We start from the raw sequence: 19,697 nt of genomic DNA, 5'->3' as shown, positions 1-19,697 counted from the left end.
AAAGGTGCTTCAAAGTATTAGATTAAGGGTGTGTACACTTATGCAACCAGCTTACTGTACATTTCTTATATTTTTCCCCCCAACAGATTTTTTTCAATTGAACTGTACAGGTTATAGGTCACATTAAAGATGGGGAAAGTTTTGAAATGATTTATTGTGGTCTCATTTTTTTATATCACAAAAACATTTTATCAAGCATCTGCTCTAAGCTCCTCCCCTTACCCATAATCCCTCATAGCCTACCTTCCCTCAGATAGAGTTTGCTACTAAACAAACTATTAGTAACTCAATAACGTTAACCTAGAACAGGTTCGGGGGAAGGAGGGAGGGACGGTTGCAGAAAATGAAGTACAACTATCAGATGAAACGTTATGGTGAGTACATAACTTCTTTATCTGAAGTAGTTAACTTCAATTATCTGCAACCTGTGGGATAGAGTCCCCAGCTACCAAACCTCCTGGGAGGCCCTCATGGAAGGATATTTCTGAGCACCGCAGAGCCAAAGGATGCTCTCCCTCTAGAGACCAAATCCAACTTATAATGAGAGATGAATGTATGTGACCTTGCCCAGGTCACTGCTGCACAGATATCCAGAGAAACCCTAGACCAAATAGCAGCAGAAGTTGCCATAGATCTGGTGGAAAGGGCTTTAATAGGACCAGGTGGGGATAGGCCTTTATCCCTAACAGACTTGCAGTATACATTGTGTAATCCACCTGGCTAAGGAGACCTTGGAAATGGCCTTGCCCAAAAAGGGTCTAGAAAAGGACACGAATAATTGGTCAGACTTACGAAATTGCTTAGTCCTGTGTAGATAGAAACAAAGCTGTCTATGAACATCTAGCAAGTGCAGCTTATATTCACCCTTGCTCTGGAAATTCGGAAAGAACACAGATTAATCATTTAGTTAATGCTGGATTTAGAAGCCACTTTCGGTAAGAAGGAAGGGTTTGTGCGAAGCGAAATCCTGTGTCTATGAAAAATCAAATAGGGGGGCATGGCAGACAAAGCATGGATCTCAGAAACCCTTTTAGCCAAAGTAATGGCCACTAAAAAGGCAGTCTTCCAGGACAGAAATTTTAAGTCTAGTGATGCTGCTGCTTCAAAAGGGGGTGCCACCAATGCCTTCAGTACTAAAGTAAGGTCCAAGGGAGGAGGGGGGGGGCAGAATACTTAACCGGGGGACACAAGAGAAAAGTACCTTTTAGAAAGGCCTTGCACAATCTCAAGGAGGCCAAAGCATTCAAATTTTCGCCAATATGAAAATTAGATATGGCTGCCAATTGTACTTTCACTGTGGAGGAACTAGCCCCTTGTTGAAAAATATAAGACAAAAACTCCAAGACTGCAGGAACTGGGGCAGTACAACCTTATTTTCCTTACAGAGATGAGATGTCGACGGAAGATGACATTTTCAAAGGTCCTAGAGTTGTTGTTCCTGCTTCCTTACAATGTGAATATATCCAGATTTTGCATGGTGGTCACCCAGTGCCGGAATCTACCAAAAGAAGGGCAAGAGGACTACTATTTTGTCCTTCTCTAGCAAAAGACATCGGCAAAGTGCTTTTATCTTGTTTAGTATGCAATAGACCACATCTGCAAAAACAGCCACTTCAGCTAAGTCAAGTTCCTGAACTTCCTTGGTCAACAGTACCACTGATGTATTCGAGTAGAACAATCAGCATTACTTAGTCTGAGTAGACTCTTATTCAAACTGGTTTGAGATTGATTTGTTGCCTAACCTAATGTCTACTACTGTTATTACTAAGCCGAAACATCATTTCTCAGTCCATGGCAGTCCACATAAGCTTATTTCATAAGCTCTAGACAAGTGACAAGCAGAGTACCTCAGGGTTCAGTCCTGGGACTGCTCTTGTTTGGCATCTACATCTCTTAAGTACAGGCCAACACTAAGGGATCCTGGCTAACAAAGCTTGCAGATGACTGCAAACTGGGAGCCATTATTGAATCCCCAAATGATATGGATATTCTACAAAAGGGCCTTACAGAAACAGATGCTTGGTGCCAGAGCCATGGGCTCAAGCTTAATGCCAAGAAATGTATAGTTATCCCCCTTTGTGAAAAATCATGTACCCATGAATTACCACATAGGTGGCAGTACACTAAACACCAAAAGTGTGATGAGAGACTTAGGGACACAGGTGGACAGTGGTCTCACCTTCGATAACCACATTGCCACAACAGTCAGGAAATCCTTCAATGTGGCACACCTCATCACAAAGGGTTTTTCACCCAGAAAAAAGGAGGTCATTGTCCTACTGTACTCATCCCTCAGACCCATTACAGAGTATAATGCCACGTTTGGTATGTACCTCACAAGATACCTGCAACAGCTGGAAAGGCCGCAGAAATACCTCACTAAAAAGAATCACAGGCCTAAAGCATATGCCCTATGCTGACAGTCTAAAACAAACTCCAGCTATACTCTGTGGCATATAGTCTACTCAGAAGCAATCTCTGCTTAACATACAAGGCTATGTCAAACCCTGAGCTGTTGGACATGCTCCACTTAAAGAAATCCCAATACCGCAGAGCCACATGCTCCAGGGATCTAAACTTTGTCATCACAATGAACAAAACATGCTGGAGGTTCCTGACCCAAAGACTCCTCAGACTCTGGAATAGACTTGCCCATACATGTAAAGCAGAGCGCCTCCTTGGCCCTCTTCAAAAGGAACCTTGACGATTGAGATGGGAGATAGGAAATTTACCCCGGGGATCACGTCAGTCACCCTGCTAGACAGGGGTCCAGGAAAGTAAATATTGTGGGAAGAAATATCCAGGGAATTGTTATGGCTAGGCTTGTATAGGCCCTAGGGCTGATAGCCTAGTACCAACCCTATGAACCTATAATTGTAATCAATTTACCAGTCAGTTGTTTCACAAATTTGCAAAAGAATGGGACTTTGTACATGTTACTAGTAGTCCTGAATACCCACAGTCAAATGGTGTAGCTGAATGTGTAGTACAGAGTGCAAAGCAATTACTAGCGAAGTCGAAGAGTGATAATATAGATGTCTTTTTGAATTTACTCAATCTCAGAAACATACCCCCTGATGATATAATTGGCTCCCCTGCTTAAAGACTTCGATCTAGGCAAACTAAAACAACCTTGCCCATCAGTTCCGGTTTGTTGAGGCCTAAAGCTAAGAACAACAGAGCAATCAAAGCCCAACTATTCAGAAAGCGTTTTTTCCAGAAGTCCACTTATGATAAAATAAGCAGATTTCTTCGTCCATTGAAAGAAGGAGAGACAGTTAGGATACAAACAGCGAAAGGTTTCGACCAGATTGGTCAAGTAGCAGGTATATGTGCTGAGCTGAGATCCTATTTTGTGGAATTCGATGGTGTGGAGTAGAGAAGAAATCACAGACATCATCTTCCTGTATCAGAACGGATAGTGCAGCATTGTTCTTGTGATACAGACTCTAGATCTCAGAGCAATCCAGACAGTGTTCCTGTTGAAGAACATGCCTTAACTTCTGCATCTGTACCTAATGTCCCCCAAGGTTGAACATTCAGCAGACAGAATTAGGTTTAGCAACTGGGATTATGTCACACAATTTGGTCGCATCTCCAGTTCTTGTGTGAAATACACAGCAACCTGGACATAACTGTCTATGTATTTAGCTCTGTATAACTGCATGTCAAAGTAGTATCTTGTATTTATTGCGTCAATCAATGTCGTCAATGAAATAGGACTCATTTCTCAAAGAGGGAGGATACAGAATATGTATCTGTGTTGTACCTTTAAGAAACATTTCCAGGGTCAGCACGTGCATATAAATAAATAGCCAGCACATGCTAGCTTCAGTGCCACTTTGAGAGTGCAGCCAGAGAGTGAACATGTATGAGAGAAATAGTCAGTTTATAAGTTTAGCTAAGTTAAAGTTATTTGCTTCACTCCGGATGTGTTTGTACATAATAAAGCGACTTGAACAAAACCCACGCATGTTAGTCTATTTCATCCTGACTGGATGAACGACAATATGTATAAAATTAGTTCTACTAGTAAACAGTACTGTAGTAAGTGAAGCTCTGAAGGAAACTAAATCACTAGATATACATTAGCACAATCTGTAAACAGTTGGGCAGTTGAGTTTGTGGTGTGAAGTTTTATACTTGGACTTCACTGATATATAGTTGTGATTTCTTTAACTTTATGTTTTATGCTTTTATTCAATAAATACCAATAAAGTTTTTTAAAAATAAAAGATTGAGTGAAGTGTATATCACAGTACTGGCATCAACTACAACAGCTGGAAACAGCTAAAAACTGGGATTTATTTCTGACTAGCATTTCTCAATAGTCGATTGAGAAATGGGAGCAGACACCATGGTGAGAAGCTGTGCACATTTACCAAAAAGTACAATTAGCTTACACCAACTTCCTGTGATATACAACATACAAGAGAAAGTGATAAGACATTATGTGTCAATATTTTATTTTCTTCACTTCTGACATTTCAAAAAGTCAACTTAAGTTTTTACTGTTGGTCTTAAGTTTTAAAAACAAACATTCAGGCAAAACAACCTGTGCAGATCACTGCTTAGTGCAATCTGACTTGCTAGAAACAGTTCATAGTGCAAGTATGTTCATATGTACCTAACTAGCAATTGAGCTGTGATCATTAGGAAGCCTGGTCTTACATTCCCATGGTAGTTTTTAGCCCTTACATTTTGCATACAAATAAGGTGGGCAGAACAAGGATATATTTGGACATTTAACTGTTGCCCCTATCCATGAGGGACACGGATGCTAAACCAGGAATTGAATTTGCAGTTTCCCATACATTTCTCCAAATTACACTGGCGTACAGCAAGAGATGTACTTTGCTTTATGTGGAGTGGAAGACTGTTCCACAGGAGAGGAATTCTCTGTGATACATACCTATACGTCCAACACATTTTATTTATGTTGCAAAATAAATTGAGATTCCTTAAGTGGGCGTTCATGCTATCACTGGACTTTCAATGTGTGATAAGTTTCACAAGATATGGTTGGTTGAGGCTCTATATGTCAGCAAAAGTTGCATCTTAGTAGCCTGTATGATATCAAGTGGAGGGACAAGGCTTCGAAGCAGTCTATGTAGTTTTTGTGATTTAGCCCCCCCCACACACACACTTTTTTTTAGTGAGAAATCCTTGTAGTTGCTCCAGTTGTGAATAATACTTGGACAGATGCATACCAAAATAGGATACTATATTCAAAAGATGGCCTTATAAGGAGTATAGTGGAATGATAAGTTTTGCGATGAAAAAGGATTTTCTTACAACAGTAGACACATGGTGGTCAAAGGACAGTTTGTTGCTGATGTAGGTCTCCCAGATCCCTGACTAAAGGATCAACTTCCAGGGGCGCGCTTCTCAATGTAAGAGTTGCAAGGGAAGTCATGCTTGTGAAGTGGTAAGATTATACATTTCTTGGTATTTAGTTTTAGTCTATGGTTTTGAAACCAGATATTTGGGAAAGATCTTCTTGGGAATATTCTGGTGTCCTCTGTGGAGTTAATGATGGCACCAAGTTTAGAGTCACCTACAAGTACACCCAGACATAGCTTAACATTGGCTATGACCTCTGAGAAATAAATGGCAGACAGTGGCAGCCTATGGACTGAACTCTGAGGTAAACCATAAGTAACAGGTCTTTTGGAGGACTATTTGTGAGCTAATTTGCTATCCAATGTGTTACACAGGGATTTACACTTAGCTGTCAAAGTTTGCCTAGAATACCAGCATGTGGGATGGTGTTGAACACCTTCGCAAAGTCTAGATATGTAGTGCGAATTGAATTGCCCTTACCCATTGCTTCAGTAACTCTCTCAAAGAAATCAACCAGGCTAGGTAAGTTTGATAATGCAACAATTACAAATATACGCTTTTGCAGGTATTTACAAAATGGGACATAGAAGGAATTTTACAAATACTTTTAATCTTACCTGGGCTATTATCAGTAATGTGATTTCTATGAAAATGTTACACGTCTGTCCTTCCACAGAAAATGCAAATAAATCACACACATTGTAAAATTCTGTCAATATGGCAAGATGTCTGGAAACATTTTATAAAAAATCTGTTCCCCCTCCCAATATTTTCTGCTGTACAGCTGCCTTAAAATGTAACAAGAAACTAGCTTTGAAAGAAAAAGTTTTCTAAATGTACTTCCATTAACAGTGGTTCTAATACATACCAGGGCCAGATCATCGTATTTCACTATGCAGCATTCACAGTACCCCTTCTTCTTTTTCTTTTCTCTCAGTGTTTGCACTGGCCGAATCATTTCATTGCCTTGTTCACTTTTAGTCATGTAATGTTCATTGCTTCTGTTGCATGTAGCAGTAATGAAATAAAACAGAATGGTATCTTAGTCACACTCAAAAAAAAAAAAAAAAAAAAAGCATCAACTAAATAAATCAATGCAACTTAAACCAAGGGCTGTAATATATCACTTGTCTAGTGACAACAAAGCCTTTTCATATCTTCATGATTTATGCCTACATTTTACTTTTTGCTTGACTGCCATGTGTGCTGTGGACCATTTCCAGTGGATGTTCAAGACTACAGTCTGGTTAAATAACTTGGCTAAGAGTTGAACAGCAGGCAAACAGACTGAACGTCTCAAACCACAATCTTTTATGCTAAATTCCCAGAGCTACACTTACTTTGTTCAATCTGTACCAACTAAGCAAGGTCTATCAATTGTGTGTCAGTTTTAACTGTTCCATTATTTTGGTATGGAAAGCTTTAATGGCTGCATACTGATTTGGTACCCTCAATACATTTATGTCACGGGTGAAAATGGACCCCTGTGGATTATAAAGAGGATTCCACATCTTCCAAGAGATAACATTGATCACCAAGGAACTTGGGGACAGAAACTTAACGTAGTGCTTTGACAGTCTAAGGCCTTTAAAGATGCCTTTGAATTAGCTTCTTTGCAGCCTGCTTCTTAGCTCCTGGCCAGTAAGAAACCTGCTGCACATATAACAAGGGTCATCTTGGATGCTACTAAACTGGCTCCGTGACCCAGTAAACTCGCGAATGGCAAGGGCAGTACATTAGGCAAATTTGGTAAAAGGGTGTGTACTCAACACTGGCGTTTTGGACCCATGAATTGTCAGATTTGCATTAAGTATAACAGGGACATCCTCAGGAAAATAAAACAGATGATCGACATTCCATAGATCATGAAGCATTCAAAGTTAATATATTTACCCAAATAGCCATTAAGGTGGGTAACCCTCTCCATAACATCTAGATACGAAGCACAACATATGTGCAGTAAGCAAGCAGCCATAGGCACAACAGTGAGGAATCTGACTGAGAATCCAAGGTTTTCCAGATGTCAAGGGGCACATAATGAATGTCTTTCAGAGTATTTACTGTTAGGTTCCCCTTCACAAGGGATGCTTAAGAAATTGGATGAGTGTGAGGACAAGAATATCATGGAGTCTGCTGAACACTTGTTTTATTTACCTGCATCCATCCAAGCATCGCACAAAACTGTGTCCATTCCATGTATGCAAGTATATATGTATATACTGTAAATAATACAGGACCCCTACTCTTTGGGAGCTGCTAGTACAATAGCAAGGAAGAGGCCTAAAGGAAGTAGCATTAAGGAGGATAGAAAAGCCATGGAGAGTTTAGAGGTGGAATGGGAGAAAAATTTGTTTGATATGGACCTTTAGAATAAAAGTTTTCTTTCTGCTCAATGTTACAAATATGGAAAAGGATGTAAGAGTCTGGTGAAGTGGTACAGATAACAAAAGAGGCTTGCAGATTATGTTCTGTTAAAAATACTTGAGCAGGATGATCCTAGAGAGAGTTGTACTTCATGGGGTGAGATGGCAGACTTTAAAGTAATGTGGAAAAGGGAGCAGGTGATGAGGCAGCAGAGAATGCAGCAGTGACAGAAAATAAGATGGAGATGCAGCAAAAAACTGAGATGTCTATACTGTATACTGTCTATACTGCAAACCAGTACCTAAGCTCTAGTGAAAAATCTCTCCTCTCCATCACCAAGGCTAACAATAATGCAGGGAAAGCGCTCCGCTCCCACACCATTGCCAAAAATTGGAACACTCTTCCCCTATCTGTGCACACTGCCCCCTCCACATCCATATTCAAAAACTCCCTCAAATCGCATCTTCTTAGTACCTGGTTATGCCCTTGTATCATATAACCCTACCCACACTGCTATTAACTCCCCAAACTCCTCTCTGATCACATGCTGGATCTCTGATCCCCTGTTGGCTTGGTCATCTGAAAGGGTACTTTTAACTGTAGAATCTTACTTGATATATTTTCTTCTCTTATCGATGTATAACTGACATTGTCTTTTTACCTATGTTCTAAATCTTTTTACCTGGAACGTTTTATTAATTTCTTGTTATATTACTATGCTCAGCATACATGATGAAACCTATTTTGTGTAGTATGCTGGATGTAGTGTAACTTTTAGTTATGTACTTACCATAACTTCAGATGTTTGGGATCCATCTCGCCTACATTCTGACTGATGGGTTCGGAGCCGATCCCTCGGCTCCGACTCGGCACGCTTATGCTATAGAGCGAGGCCTCTAATTGGCTGAGCTATCTTTATCCCAGGATGCACCACCACTAATCCCCCAGATCTTGTTTGTCCGCATTCATGCACACATGCACAGCTTGTTTATATAACATTGTTAGATGAAACAGGATTCGGACCTTCTGATATCCTCTGATCTCCAAGGAAGGGGGAAGGAGGGTGGGTTATTAGGAATGTAGGCGAGATGGATCCCAAACATCTGAAGTTATGGTAAGTACATAACTAAAAGATGTTATGTGATCCTATCTCGCCTACATTCTGACTGATGGGACAGCGTCCCTAGCACCTAAATCCCGGGTGGCTCATTGGAAAACACTCCTGAGCACTGTGGAACCAAATGAAGCTCGCCTCTAGATGCCACATCTAATTTGTAGTGAGAAATGAAGGTGTGCGGGAAGACCATGTAGCCGCAGCACAAATGTCACCAATAGCAAGCTTAGAATGAAATGCTACCAAGTAGCCATAGCCCTTGTAGAATGAGCCTTGACAGAGGTGGAAAGCTCTTTGTTAGAATAAATATAAGCTTGAGTAATACAGTCCCTGATCCATTTGGCAATAGTGACCTTTGTGACCGTTGCCCAATTTGTTTTTCTGCAAAGGACACAAACAACTGATCTGTCTTCCTTGATTGTTTGGTCCTGTCCAAATAAAAACGTAACTGCCTGTGGACATCTAGTGTGTGGAAAATAAACTCCGCTTTATTGGAGTATTTTGGGAAAAAAACTGGGAGCTCTAACGACTGTTGCAAGCATAAAGTAGAACAGACTTTAGGAACAAAAGAAGGATTTGGTCTGAGGGATACCCTGTCTGTATGAAAAACCAAGTACGGGGGTTTCACTGACAAAGCTTGAAGTTCTGAAACCCTCCTGGCTGAAGTAATTGCCACTAGAAAGGCTGTCTTCCATGATAGAAACTTTAGATCACAGGTAGCTGCCGGTTCAAAGGGAAAAGAAGTCAGGGCACGTAATACTATATCGAGATCCCATGGAGGTGCAGGATGAGAAATCGGAGGTCTTAATAAATAAAGCAGCACCTTTCAAGAAGGTCTTACACAACCTGTTGCTCATTAAAGGTGGGTCTATGGATTCATGAAAATTAGAAATCGCTGCCAATTGTACTTTGATGGTAGAAACAGAAGAGCCTTGATTGAAAAGAGAGGTCAGGAATTTGAGTACTTTTGCCACGGGAGTAGAAATGGGGTCCAGGCCCCGGAGTTGAGCCCAGATAGCAAACCTTTTCCATTTGTTAGAATACAGTTTCTTCGTAGCCGACTTGTGCGCTGAAGACAATATGTGCACCACATCTGGATCCAGTGCATGTCTCCTGACTATGGTCGGAAGAGGAGGAGCCAGGCCGTCAATTTTAATGTGTGTTAGGGACTGGTGTAGTAGTCCCGACTGATGAATCAGTAGGTCTGGGACCTGGTCCAGGAACCATGGCCCTTCCAGAGCATGTTTCCGAAGATAGGGAAACCACACTTGACGAGGCCAGTACGGAGCAATTAAGATCATCTTGCTGCCTAAGAGAGATGCCTTTTGAATCACTCTGGGGAGGAGAGGAACTGGAGGGAACGCATAAAGCAGTCGGGTGGGCCAAGGATGGACTAATGCGTCCATAGGGCTCTTCCCCGGAGCCGGGGTTAGGGAGAAAAATTCTTTGCACTTCGCATTTAGAGTCGTCGCGAAGAGTCGCAACACAGAACTCCCCATTCGCTGAAAATCTGCCTTGTAATTGTCATATTCAGAGACCATTCGTGAGGAGAGAGGATGGTTCTGCTCAACCTGTCGGCTATGACATTGGATTTGCCCGGTATGTGGGTAGCCACTAGGAAGCGTTTGGTTGAGACTGCCCATTCCCAAACTCTCATCGCTTCTCTGCAAAGAGGATAGGATCTGGTCCCTCCCTGTTTGTTCAGGTACCAGACAACTGACATGTTGTCTGAGTGAACAGCAATTACGCCCTGAGGGAGGTAATCGTGAAGGGCTCGAAGGGACAGGAGTACTGCCCTCATTTCTAGGATGTTGATGTGGAGAGGGGTCTCTACCGGGTGCCATTTGCCTTGGACTGACCTGCCCAGGGAATGCCCCCCCACCCCATCTGGGAGGCGTCCGTGGTCAAAGTGGCCGCCGGATGAGGAAGAACAAAGGGTCGTCCCTGGTCCAAATTGGAGGACACTAGCCACCAGCGAAGGTCCCGTTTGCAAGATTCTGTGATCCATAGTAGATGATTAAGAGGGAGTTCCTGAAAGGACCACTGAGTTGAAAGAAGCCACTGGAGGATTCTCATGTGTAACCTTGCCAAGGGAACTAGGAGAACTGTGGCAGACATCGATCCCAATAGCTGTAGGACCATTCTGGCTGGGGCTTTGGACCTGGGGAGTAAGGCTCGAACCTGATTTTGAATGGTCTGAATTCTGTCTGCAGGTAGATAGACCCGCATCTGGTTTGAATCTATCTCTACCCCTATGAATCTTATTCTTTGAGATGGCCTTAACACAGACTTTGGCCAATTGAAGGTGATTCCAAGGGAATTGCCCAGTGATATTGTGGCTTGCAGGTTCCGTAGAAGTAGATGCTTGGAGGTGGCAGTTAGGAGCCAGTCGTCTAGGTACGGAAACACCTGGAATCCTAGACTTCTCAGGTGAGCAGTCACTACTGCCAAGTATTTGGTGAACACCCTGGGGGGCTGTGGTGAGACCAAAGGGCAGCGCACGGAACTGAAAATGACTGCATCCTAGGCTGAAGCGCAAGTGTCTCCTGGACGTTTGATGTATTTTGATATGGTAATACGCGTCCTTGAGGTCTATGGAGCACATCCAAACACCTTTCTCCAACAATGGGAGAATTGTTTGTAAAGTGACCATTTGGAACTTGGACTTCTTGACTGAACGGTTTAGGTTGCTTAGGTCCAAAATGGGCCTCAAGTCCCCGGTCTTTTTTGGCACCAAAAAGAATCTTGAGTAAGTCCCTAATCCGATCTGGTCTGTGGGGACCGGTTGGATGACTCCTTTTTGCAGCAGCTTTGAAACTTCTAAGGCTGCGGTATCCCGTTGACTGGGTGGCGGGTCCGGGATTCTTTTGGACTGAGGGGGGGGGGCAACAGAATGGGATGGAGTAACCTCCGGCGATAATTCGAAGCACCCATCAGTCCTGAGTGATCCCTTCCCAGGCCTTCAGGTGCTTCGACGACCCCGACTGGCTCCGAGCAGCACAGTCGGGCAATCCTCAGGGACTATGAAAAGCTGAAGAGCCACGAAAGGACTCGCGGTCTCCAGTGTTGCGAGGGCCTCTGCCACCTCTGGGACGGCGTCTTCCTGATGAATTTCCCCCTCCTCTGCCTCTGGAGGGGGAACCTTCCTGCTGAGAGGGGTAAGACTTCTGAGATCTATGGAACCACATCTTCCCTCCTCTTTAGCCTTGGGATAAGGCCGAAAGGGAGTGGAAAATCGTGCCCCACGGCAGTCAGAGTCTTACCCTCCTGTTCACAGCGGTAAGTCGTCTTTCACCTTGGGCCCAAACAGGAGGACCCATCAAAGGGGCGCGAATGAAGACTTGAAGGCCTCCATGAAATGACACAGACGGAGCCAGGCTTGTCTCCGAGAGCAATGCCTGTACTGCGCTTACTCGCCTTCGGCCGCATATGAAATGAGCCTCATGGACGAGTTCGAAATGGACGACATCGTAGCCAGCTGAGAACCAACCGTCTGGGCCAGCTCCTCAGGCAGGTTACCTAAGAGGGTATCGGATAGCTCCTTAATCAGATCCCTCTGGAATCTCGTAAAGTGTGTCAGGTAGTTCAGAGACCTCAAAGTAAAGGCCGCTGAACTAATGGTGCACTTACCGTACCGATCCATGCTCCTAGACTCCTTATTAGGAGGATGGACGGACGTAGAAGCCTCTGCTACATCTTGCTGGGTAGCAGAAGCCACCAACATAGCATCCACAGCCACACCTTTCGTAAGGAACTCTCTATCTGGGGGCGCCGAAAGAAATTTGTTTGGACGAGCGGGCACCGGTTCCACAGAGTCTGGGTGTTCCCACGCCCTTCGACAGATCAAATCCAAGAGCTCGTCGAAGAGCGGAGACACCCAGGAGGCGGAGGGCTGAGCCCCGAAGGCCTTCAGGAACACCGACTCATCAGCAGAGGGAGGTTTGGACTGCCAGCCGCCTCGTTGTTTTAGGGCTTCCAGGATGTCTGCAAAGGAGACATCATCCGAGGACGACTTGGGGGACCCCTCTGCATCATCGAGACCGGTGTCAGATGTCAAAGACTCGTCAGAGGAGTCAACGTGCTTCCTCTTGCACGTTTTCTTCCTGGGAGGTTCTTCCGAAGAGGCTTCAGAAGGATCTCCAGGAGGGGGAGAAACCCCAAGCGGGGGTAACCTGAGGCCCAGGGGCTCCGCTGTCTGCGGACAGGGGGACTGCCAATGACCCAGTCTCCAAATGTAGGGAAGGAGCTGGGGAAACTGTGGAGGTAGCCAATGAAGATTTGGCTAGAGCACTCCTCATAGCCCTGAAGGCGGGACCACCAGAATCCTGGGAAGGTCCCCCCCCTCCGTGGCCAAGACAGTGGACGGTACTCCCGCCGCCGACGCACCAAGAGGGAGACTTGGGACCGAAAGCATCAATCCCGAAGCCTCCCCCCCAGGGCCGAAGGAAGAAGTCCGTGCACTGAACTCCGACCCGAGAGCCGGAGTAAGGGTCGGGCCTGACCCTAACACCTCCACTGGTTCCACCAACACCTGCTCCAATGGTGCCGCAGCTGTTGGAGGAGGAAGTACAATAGGGGAGTGGACCATCGGCTCCGAAGCCAACTGGGCTGGAGCTGAAACCATCTTTTGGAACACTGGAGACTGGAAGAGTCGAAGGAGCACCCTGTCGATGTCCGAATCAGACATCCTGGATGATCTCGAGGATACAGATCGGGCCCGAACCGATTTCTCCATCGGCTCCGAAGGGCTCGGGGACCGGCTCCGAAAGGACTCAATTATCGTCTCCGAGGAAACCTTCAAGGAAATTTCCCTCGGCGCCGATAAGGACTTCGGCTCCGAGGGGGAAGAGTCTGAGCCGATGACCCTTATCGGCTCCAATATCAGTGGAGCCGATGAGGGTGACCCGCCTCTCGATGCCCCAGACCTCGCTCTATAGCATAAGCCCCAGACCTCGGCTCCGAAACCAGAGGGGTCGAGGCTGGAGGCATCGAGGCAGACCGTTCCGACCTCGGCTCCGAAGTCCGTGGAGCCGATGGAGAAGTCTGCTTAGCTTTCTTAGCCGTCGGAGCCGGCGCTTTCCTCTTCTTAGAAGGAGACGGAGAGGAAAATAAAGCCTTCTCGAAAGAAGGCTTGATTAATCCTTTGAGGATTAATTTGTTTTTCCTCTCCTGGAGGACTCGGGAGGAAAACGCATGGCATACACTGCACGATTCCTGCAGATGTTTGGCGCCAAGACAATAGACGCACGAGGAGTGGTCGTCCGTTATGGACATTTTGAACCCACACCTCGTGCACTTTTTAAACCCGGAGGGTTTATGTTCTTTAGACATAGTCCTACAAGAAAAACAGACCACAACAGCAAACTTAAGGGTTTGACACACAGGAACAATAAGTATGCCACTAACTCAGAATATTAAAACTGAAAACCTTTTTTTTTTTTTTATACACACAGAAGCGAGAAAGAGAAAGGGGAAAAGGAGGGTCAAGACCCTCTAACTCAAACGGGTACTTGACCCACACAGAACCACTGAGAAGTAGTAACCACAGGAAGGCCCTCTAACTTAAACGGAACCTTCTCTGACAGGAAATTATACTAAAAATTCAATCAAACTGCCAGAAACACACTCGTACACAAAGAATAGCCGTTAAAACAGCTTTTGGGTTTAAATGAAGCAAATACTGACAGGAAAAAAGACTATATATATAGTACTTAGCCCAGCCAATGTTGAGATCACGTCCAAGCTCTGTAAGCGGCAAACGAGATCTGGGGGATTAGTGGTGGTGCATCCTGGGATAAAGATAGCTCAGCCAATTAGAGGCCTCGCTCTATAGCATAAGCGTGCCGAGTCGGAGCCGAGGGATCGGCTCCGAACCCATCAGTCAGAATGTAGGCGAAATAGGATCACATAACATCTGACATTGTCTTTTACCTATGCTCTATATCTTCTTTTACCCAGGGCCGATGTTAGTATTTGGGGGCCACCAGCAAGTTTCAAGTTGGGGGCCCAACCCAGGAGAACATAAAAAAAGTGTGACCATATTGCCATCACGCCTCCCTCCCTATCAAGCTCATGCAGCACCATTTAACAATCACTGTGTAGTGTTACTACATTCAGACCATTAAAAAGACTTCAAATGTCAAGGTACACACTGGCTGGCATTTAGTACCAATGTTACATTATGACAAACCCCTGTACCATAGTAAGGTAGCCACTCACAATGGTACAAACACACTGACTGGGACTGCACAGTGGTGCAGCAGTTAACTTTGTTGCCCTCCCCCCCTTCAAGAGGTTCTCTGGTTCGATTCTCAGCTGGGGTGCCTTCTGTGCAGAGTCTGCATGTCCTCCTTGCGTTTGTGTGGTTTCCTCCCACATTCCAAAGACATGCTTCTGCAGCGTTTCTCCCTGAGCCTCTGCTAAAAATAGGCTCTGTCCTAGTCGGACTTTCCCGGTCAACAAATGTAAATAAATAAAAATTTAGTACCAATAAATGACAAGCCCCTGTACCACAGCAAGGTAGCCACACACACAGGTTCACACACTGACTGGCGTTTAGTACTAATGTTACATTACGACAAGCCCCTTTACCACAGCAAAGTAGCCACACACACACAAACACACACACTGGCATTTAGTAGTAATGTTGCTACATTATGGCAAGCCTCTGTACAGCATCAAGGTAGCCAGTCCCACAGAAGTACACAGACACCCACACAGACTTTCTCACACATGACAGAGACACGAGGCAGACAGTTACACAGACTCGCAGACAGGACATAGACACCCACATATAATGGACAGCACTACAGTAAGACTGAACATTAAGAATTTAAAATACTGGGCTTATGAACTAATAATGATGGTAGAATAAGATTTTGCAGTAGCATGCGTTGTGTGACCCCAAATTTTTAAAGAACAGATCAAAACAAACATCTGGACATTGTGCAACATTCTCACAGCCCCTACCAACCTCCTACCTTCTCAGCATAATTCCAAAGCTGAAAATAACTGCAGAACAAAGGTGTAACATCAAGGATAGTTACAAACATTGCTATGATAAACTTAGAAAGATATTAGAACAGGGATTGCATTAGCATTCATTACAATAATCAGTACATTCTGCAGAACTCTCATACTCCCCCCAAAAGTCTCAGCACAATTCTAGAGGAGGTACAAAAAAAAAAAAAAAGACAAGGACGTAACATTAGGGTGTTTAAAACATTGTGGTTATGAACTTATAAAGATGGTAGGATGGTAGGATAGTAGAATAACAGATTTTTCCAGTAGCATGCATTGTGTGAATTCACATTTTTGATGACTAGCAGACCAAAAATACAGGTCAAACATCTAACATTGTGCAACATTCTCATAGCCCCTACCCCTCTCCTCTAACCTCACAGCTTAATTCCAGACAAAACCCAAAAAAAAAAAAAAAAAAAAAAAGAAAAGAAAACGCAGAACAAAGGCATAAATAACATCAGGGATAGTTTGAATCTTTGCTATGATTAAGTTCGATAGTAGAACAGAGGTTGCACTGGCACGCATTAAGACATCAGTACATTCTGTACAATTGTCAGAGCCCTTGCCCCCCCCCCCCCCCCCAGTATCTCAGCACTAAGGCACTAAGTCTGGATGAAAGGCATAACATAAAAAACAATGTGCTTATCAGAAAATATAGATGCTGGAATAACAGATTATGAAGTAAAATGCATTGCGTAACCTCACACTTTAATGAAAATGGATAAATACCAGGCAAACATCTGAATATTGCACAACATTCTCACAGACAAATACCCCCTACCAACCTGTCAGCACAATAACTCTAGACAAAGCAAAAAATTATCATAGAACAAAGGCATACCATCAGGGATAGTTGTAAATGCTGCCGGTATACACAAAACTAGTAATAACAGGGTTTGCGCATTTGTATACATTAAAACAGCAGCTGTACATTCTGCAACATTCTCACAGCCACTAACTCCCCTCCCAACCTCTCAGCACAATAATTCTGGACGGAGCAAAAAATTATCATAGAACAAAGGTGTAGCATAAGGCATAGTTGTAAACATTGCCGGTATACACACAACATACTAGCATTACAGGGTTTGCCATTGGTACACATTAAAACATAGGTTCATAAGTAGGTACTAGGCTAGCGGCCCAAGGGCCTACGTATGCCTAGCCAACAAGGTTCCCTGGCTTACGCCACCCAATAAAGTTATTTTCCTGTGCCACTGTCGAGCAGCGACACAGAAGTGATCCCCAGGGTACATTTCCTATTTCCCATCCACTCAAGATTTTTCTTTAAGAGTGCTAATGAAGAACTTTGCTTGACATGGATGGGTAGCCTGTTCCAGAGTATGGGAAGTCTCTGGGACAGGAATCTATCCCTCCAGCAAGTCCCGTTTATTGTGGTGACAAGGTTTAGGTCCCTAGAGAGTGTAGCTCAAAGGGACTGGGATTTATTTAGGTGTAGCATGTCCAACAGCTCTGGGTTTGACATAGCTTTATATGTTAGACAGAGATCTCCTCAGAGTAGGCAATATGCTACGCAGTAAAGCTGGAGTTTTTTGAGACGGTCAGTGTAGGGCATTTGTTTGAAGCCAGTAATCCTCTTTGTGAGGTACTTCTGTGGCCTTTCCAGCTGCTGCAGATGTCTTGTGAGGTACATTCCAAAAGGGGCGTTGTACTCCATAATGGGTCTAATGAGTGTCGAGTAGAGGGGAACAATGACCTCTTTTTTCCTGGATTAGAACCCTTTTATGATGGTGTGCCACGTAGAAGGACTTCCTGACTACTCTGGCGATGTGACTATCAAAGGAGTCCGAAGGTCTCTTATCACACATTCGGTGTTAAGTAGATTGCTGCCTATGTGGTAGCTCATGGGTACAGAGTTTTTAGCAAAGGGGATGACATTGCACTTTTTGGCATTGAGCTTGAGGCCATGGCTCTGACACCAGGCATCTGTCTCAGCAAGGCCCTTCTGTAGGATGTCCACATCATTTGGGGACTTACTATGGTTCCTAGTTTGCAGTCATCTGCAAACTTCGTTAGCCAGAGGCCTTCTGTGTTAGCCTATACTTCAGAGAAGTAGATACCAAACAGGAGAGGTCCCCGGACGGAATCCTGTGGTACTCCACTTGTCATTGCTTTGAGGTTAGATTTGGAGTCTGCAACTTTTACAGCGTGGGTTCTGTCAGTGAGCCAGTCAGCAACCCATCTTGTGATGTAAGGATTTATACCTAGTTTAGTGAGTTTAGCTATAATTCCAGAATGGGGGATGGTCGAAAGCCTTGGAAAGGTCAAGATAGACTGTGTGAACCACCTTACCCTCATCTATGGCTTTGGTGACTGCAAAGAAGTCGATCAGGTTCAGGAGGCATGATCTGCCTTTCACAAACCCGAACTGGGTGGGATCCAGAGTTTGGAGGTTACCAATGTCTTTGTTTATGGGTTCCATGGCCTTGCAGACCAGGCTCGTCAGGCTAATAGGTCGATAGTTCCCGGGATCAGTGGTGGCTTCCCCTTTGCGGAGTGGGATAACTGTTGCTATGCGCCATTCAGTGGGCACAAAGCCTGGGCACATCTGTATATTCTGCAGCATTCTCACAGCCACTATCCCCCCCCCCCCCACTACCAATATTTCAGCACAATTGTACACAAAACAAAAATGCAATATTGAATATTCTTATGCAAGACTAGACAAAAAAACGCCATCAAATCTGGACATTAATTACAAACAAGCCTTCCTTCCTCAGTATCTTAGCAGAAGAATTCTGGACAAAGAAAAAATAAAACTGTTACAATCAAAGCCCCTCAACCCCCCCCCCCCCCACACACACACACACAAATCATCTTAGCGTAAGACCTCTGCAGAAAAAAAGTTATACAATCCTCTCCCTAGATTTCCTCGCCCTCCCCCAGCAAAAAATAAAGTTAAAAATAAACCCAGCAACCTACCTTTTCTGCAGTTGATAGAAGGCTGCTACTAATCCTCAGCTTGCTTCTACCACACACAGACCAGACCTTTTCAGCCCTTTTAAACTGCCCTTAAAAGGACAGTTTTTCAGATATTTTAGAAATTGGCCTTACAAAGGCAGTTAAAATACAGCTGCTTTGCTGGCCCCACGGTCATTCCAGCAAAACCTGCATCCTCCATCCATCCTCATAGCATACCTCTCAACGTCTTAGCATGAAAAATCTGGACAAAGCCAAAATTAATAGGGGTACAAAGGCTTAAAAATAGGGACAGTTTTTAAATATTGCTCATATAAACTTACAAACTTGCTTTCAGACTCTGCTTTAGCATACATTTTTCTGAAGGATATAAAGTCTGAAACTTAAGTGTCTGCTATTATTTAGTGACTTCAATACTCAATGTATAAGAAGACCACAAATTTTATGAAGAACAAACCAAAAATATAAAGCAAAAACCTGGATATTCTTAAAAATCTGGGCAGCGCAGATGTGTGCCCAACGTCAACAATCAAAAGAACTGACTCAACAGACCACATATTACGGTAAACCCAATCAGGAAGCTAGAACTTGCTTCTTTGACTGCTGCAGCCAAACAGGTCCCTTGCTTCACAGAAGCAGACATGATTGAGAGCAGATGACAAGTAAAGCACGGGACGTGATTGGATGCAGCCATCAAGGAAGCAAGTTCTTTTAGGGGGGAAAAAAGGCGGAATCGCGCAATGGCGCTGCCCAATGAATGAGGCGCCAAGCAAGGAGTGGAAGAGATGTTGAAACCCACGGCTGCTTCATATGGGGGCCCTTGTACGTGGGAAGATAATCGGGGGCTCCCCGCGGCCACGGGTTTGGCGGGTGCCTAACGCCAGCTATGCTTTTACCTGGAGTGTTTTATTAATTT

General features: G+C 44.2%; 1 protein-coding gene across 2 annotated transcripts in view; it reads right to left on the bottom strand.

Annotated features, from left to right (window-relative positions):
• DBF4 (DBF4 zinc finger) overlaps nt 1-19,697 on the bottom strand; it is an 866,998-nt gene that overhangs the window by 93,030 nt on the left and 754,271 nt on the right. For both annotated transcript variants that reach the window (XM_044067525.1, XM_044067524.1), the window contains exon 11: nt 6,212-6,344. In XM_044067525.1, coding sequence (XP_043923460.1) covers nt 6,212-6,344 — 133 coding nt within the window. The remainder of the gene's footprint in view (nt 1-6,211; nt 6,345-19,697) is intronic.

Source organism: Protopterus annectens, chromosome 3.part1 (genome assembly GCF_019279795.1).
Source record: "Protopterus annectens isolate FY-2018-M chromosome 3.part1, PAN1.0, whole genome shotgun sequence".
Classification (NCBI taxonomy): domain Eukaryota; kingdom Metazoa; phylum Chordata; order Ceratodontiformes; family Protopteridae; genus Protopterus; species Protopterus annectens.
Note: the sequence above shows the minus strand (reverse complement) of the source record. Positions and strands in the feature narration are given on the sequence as shown.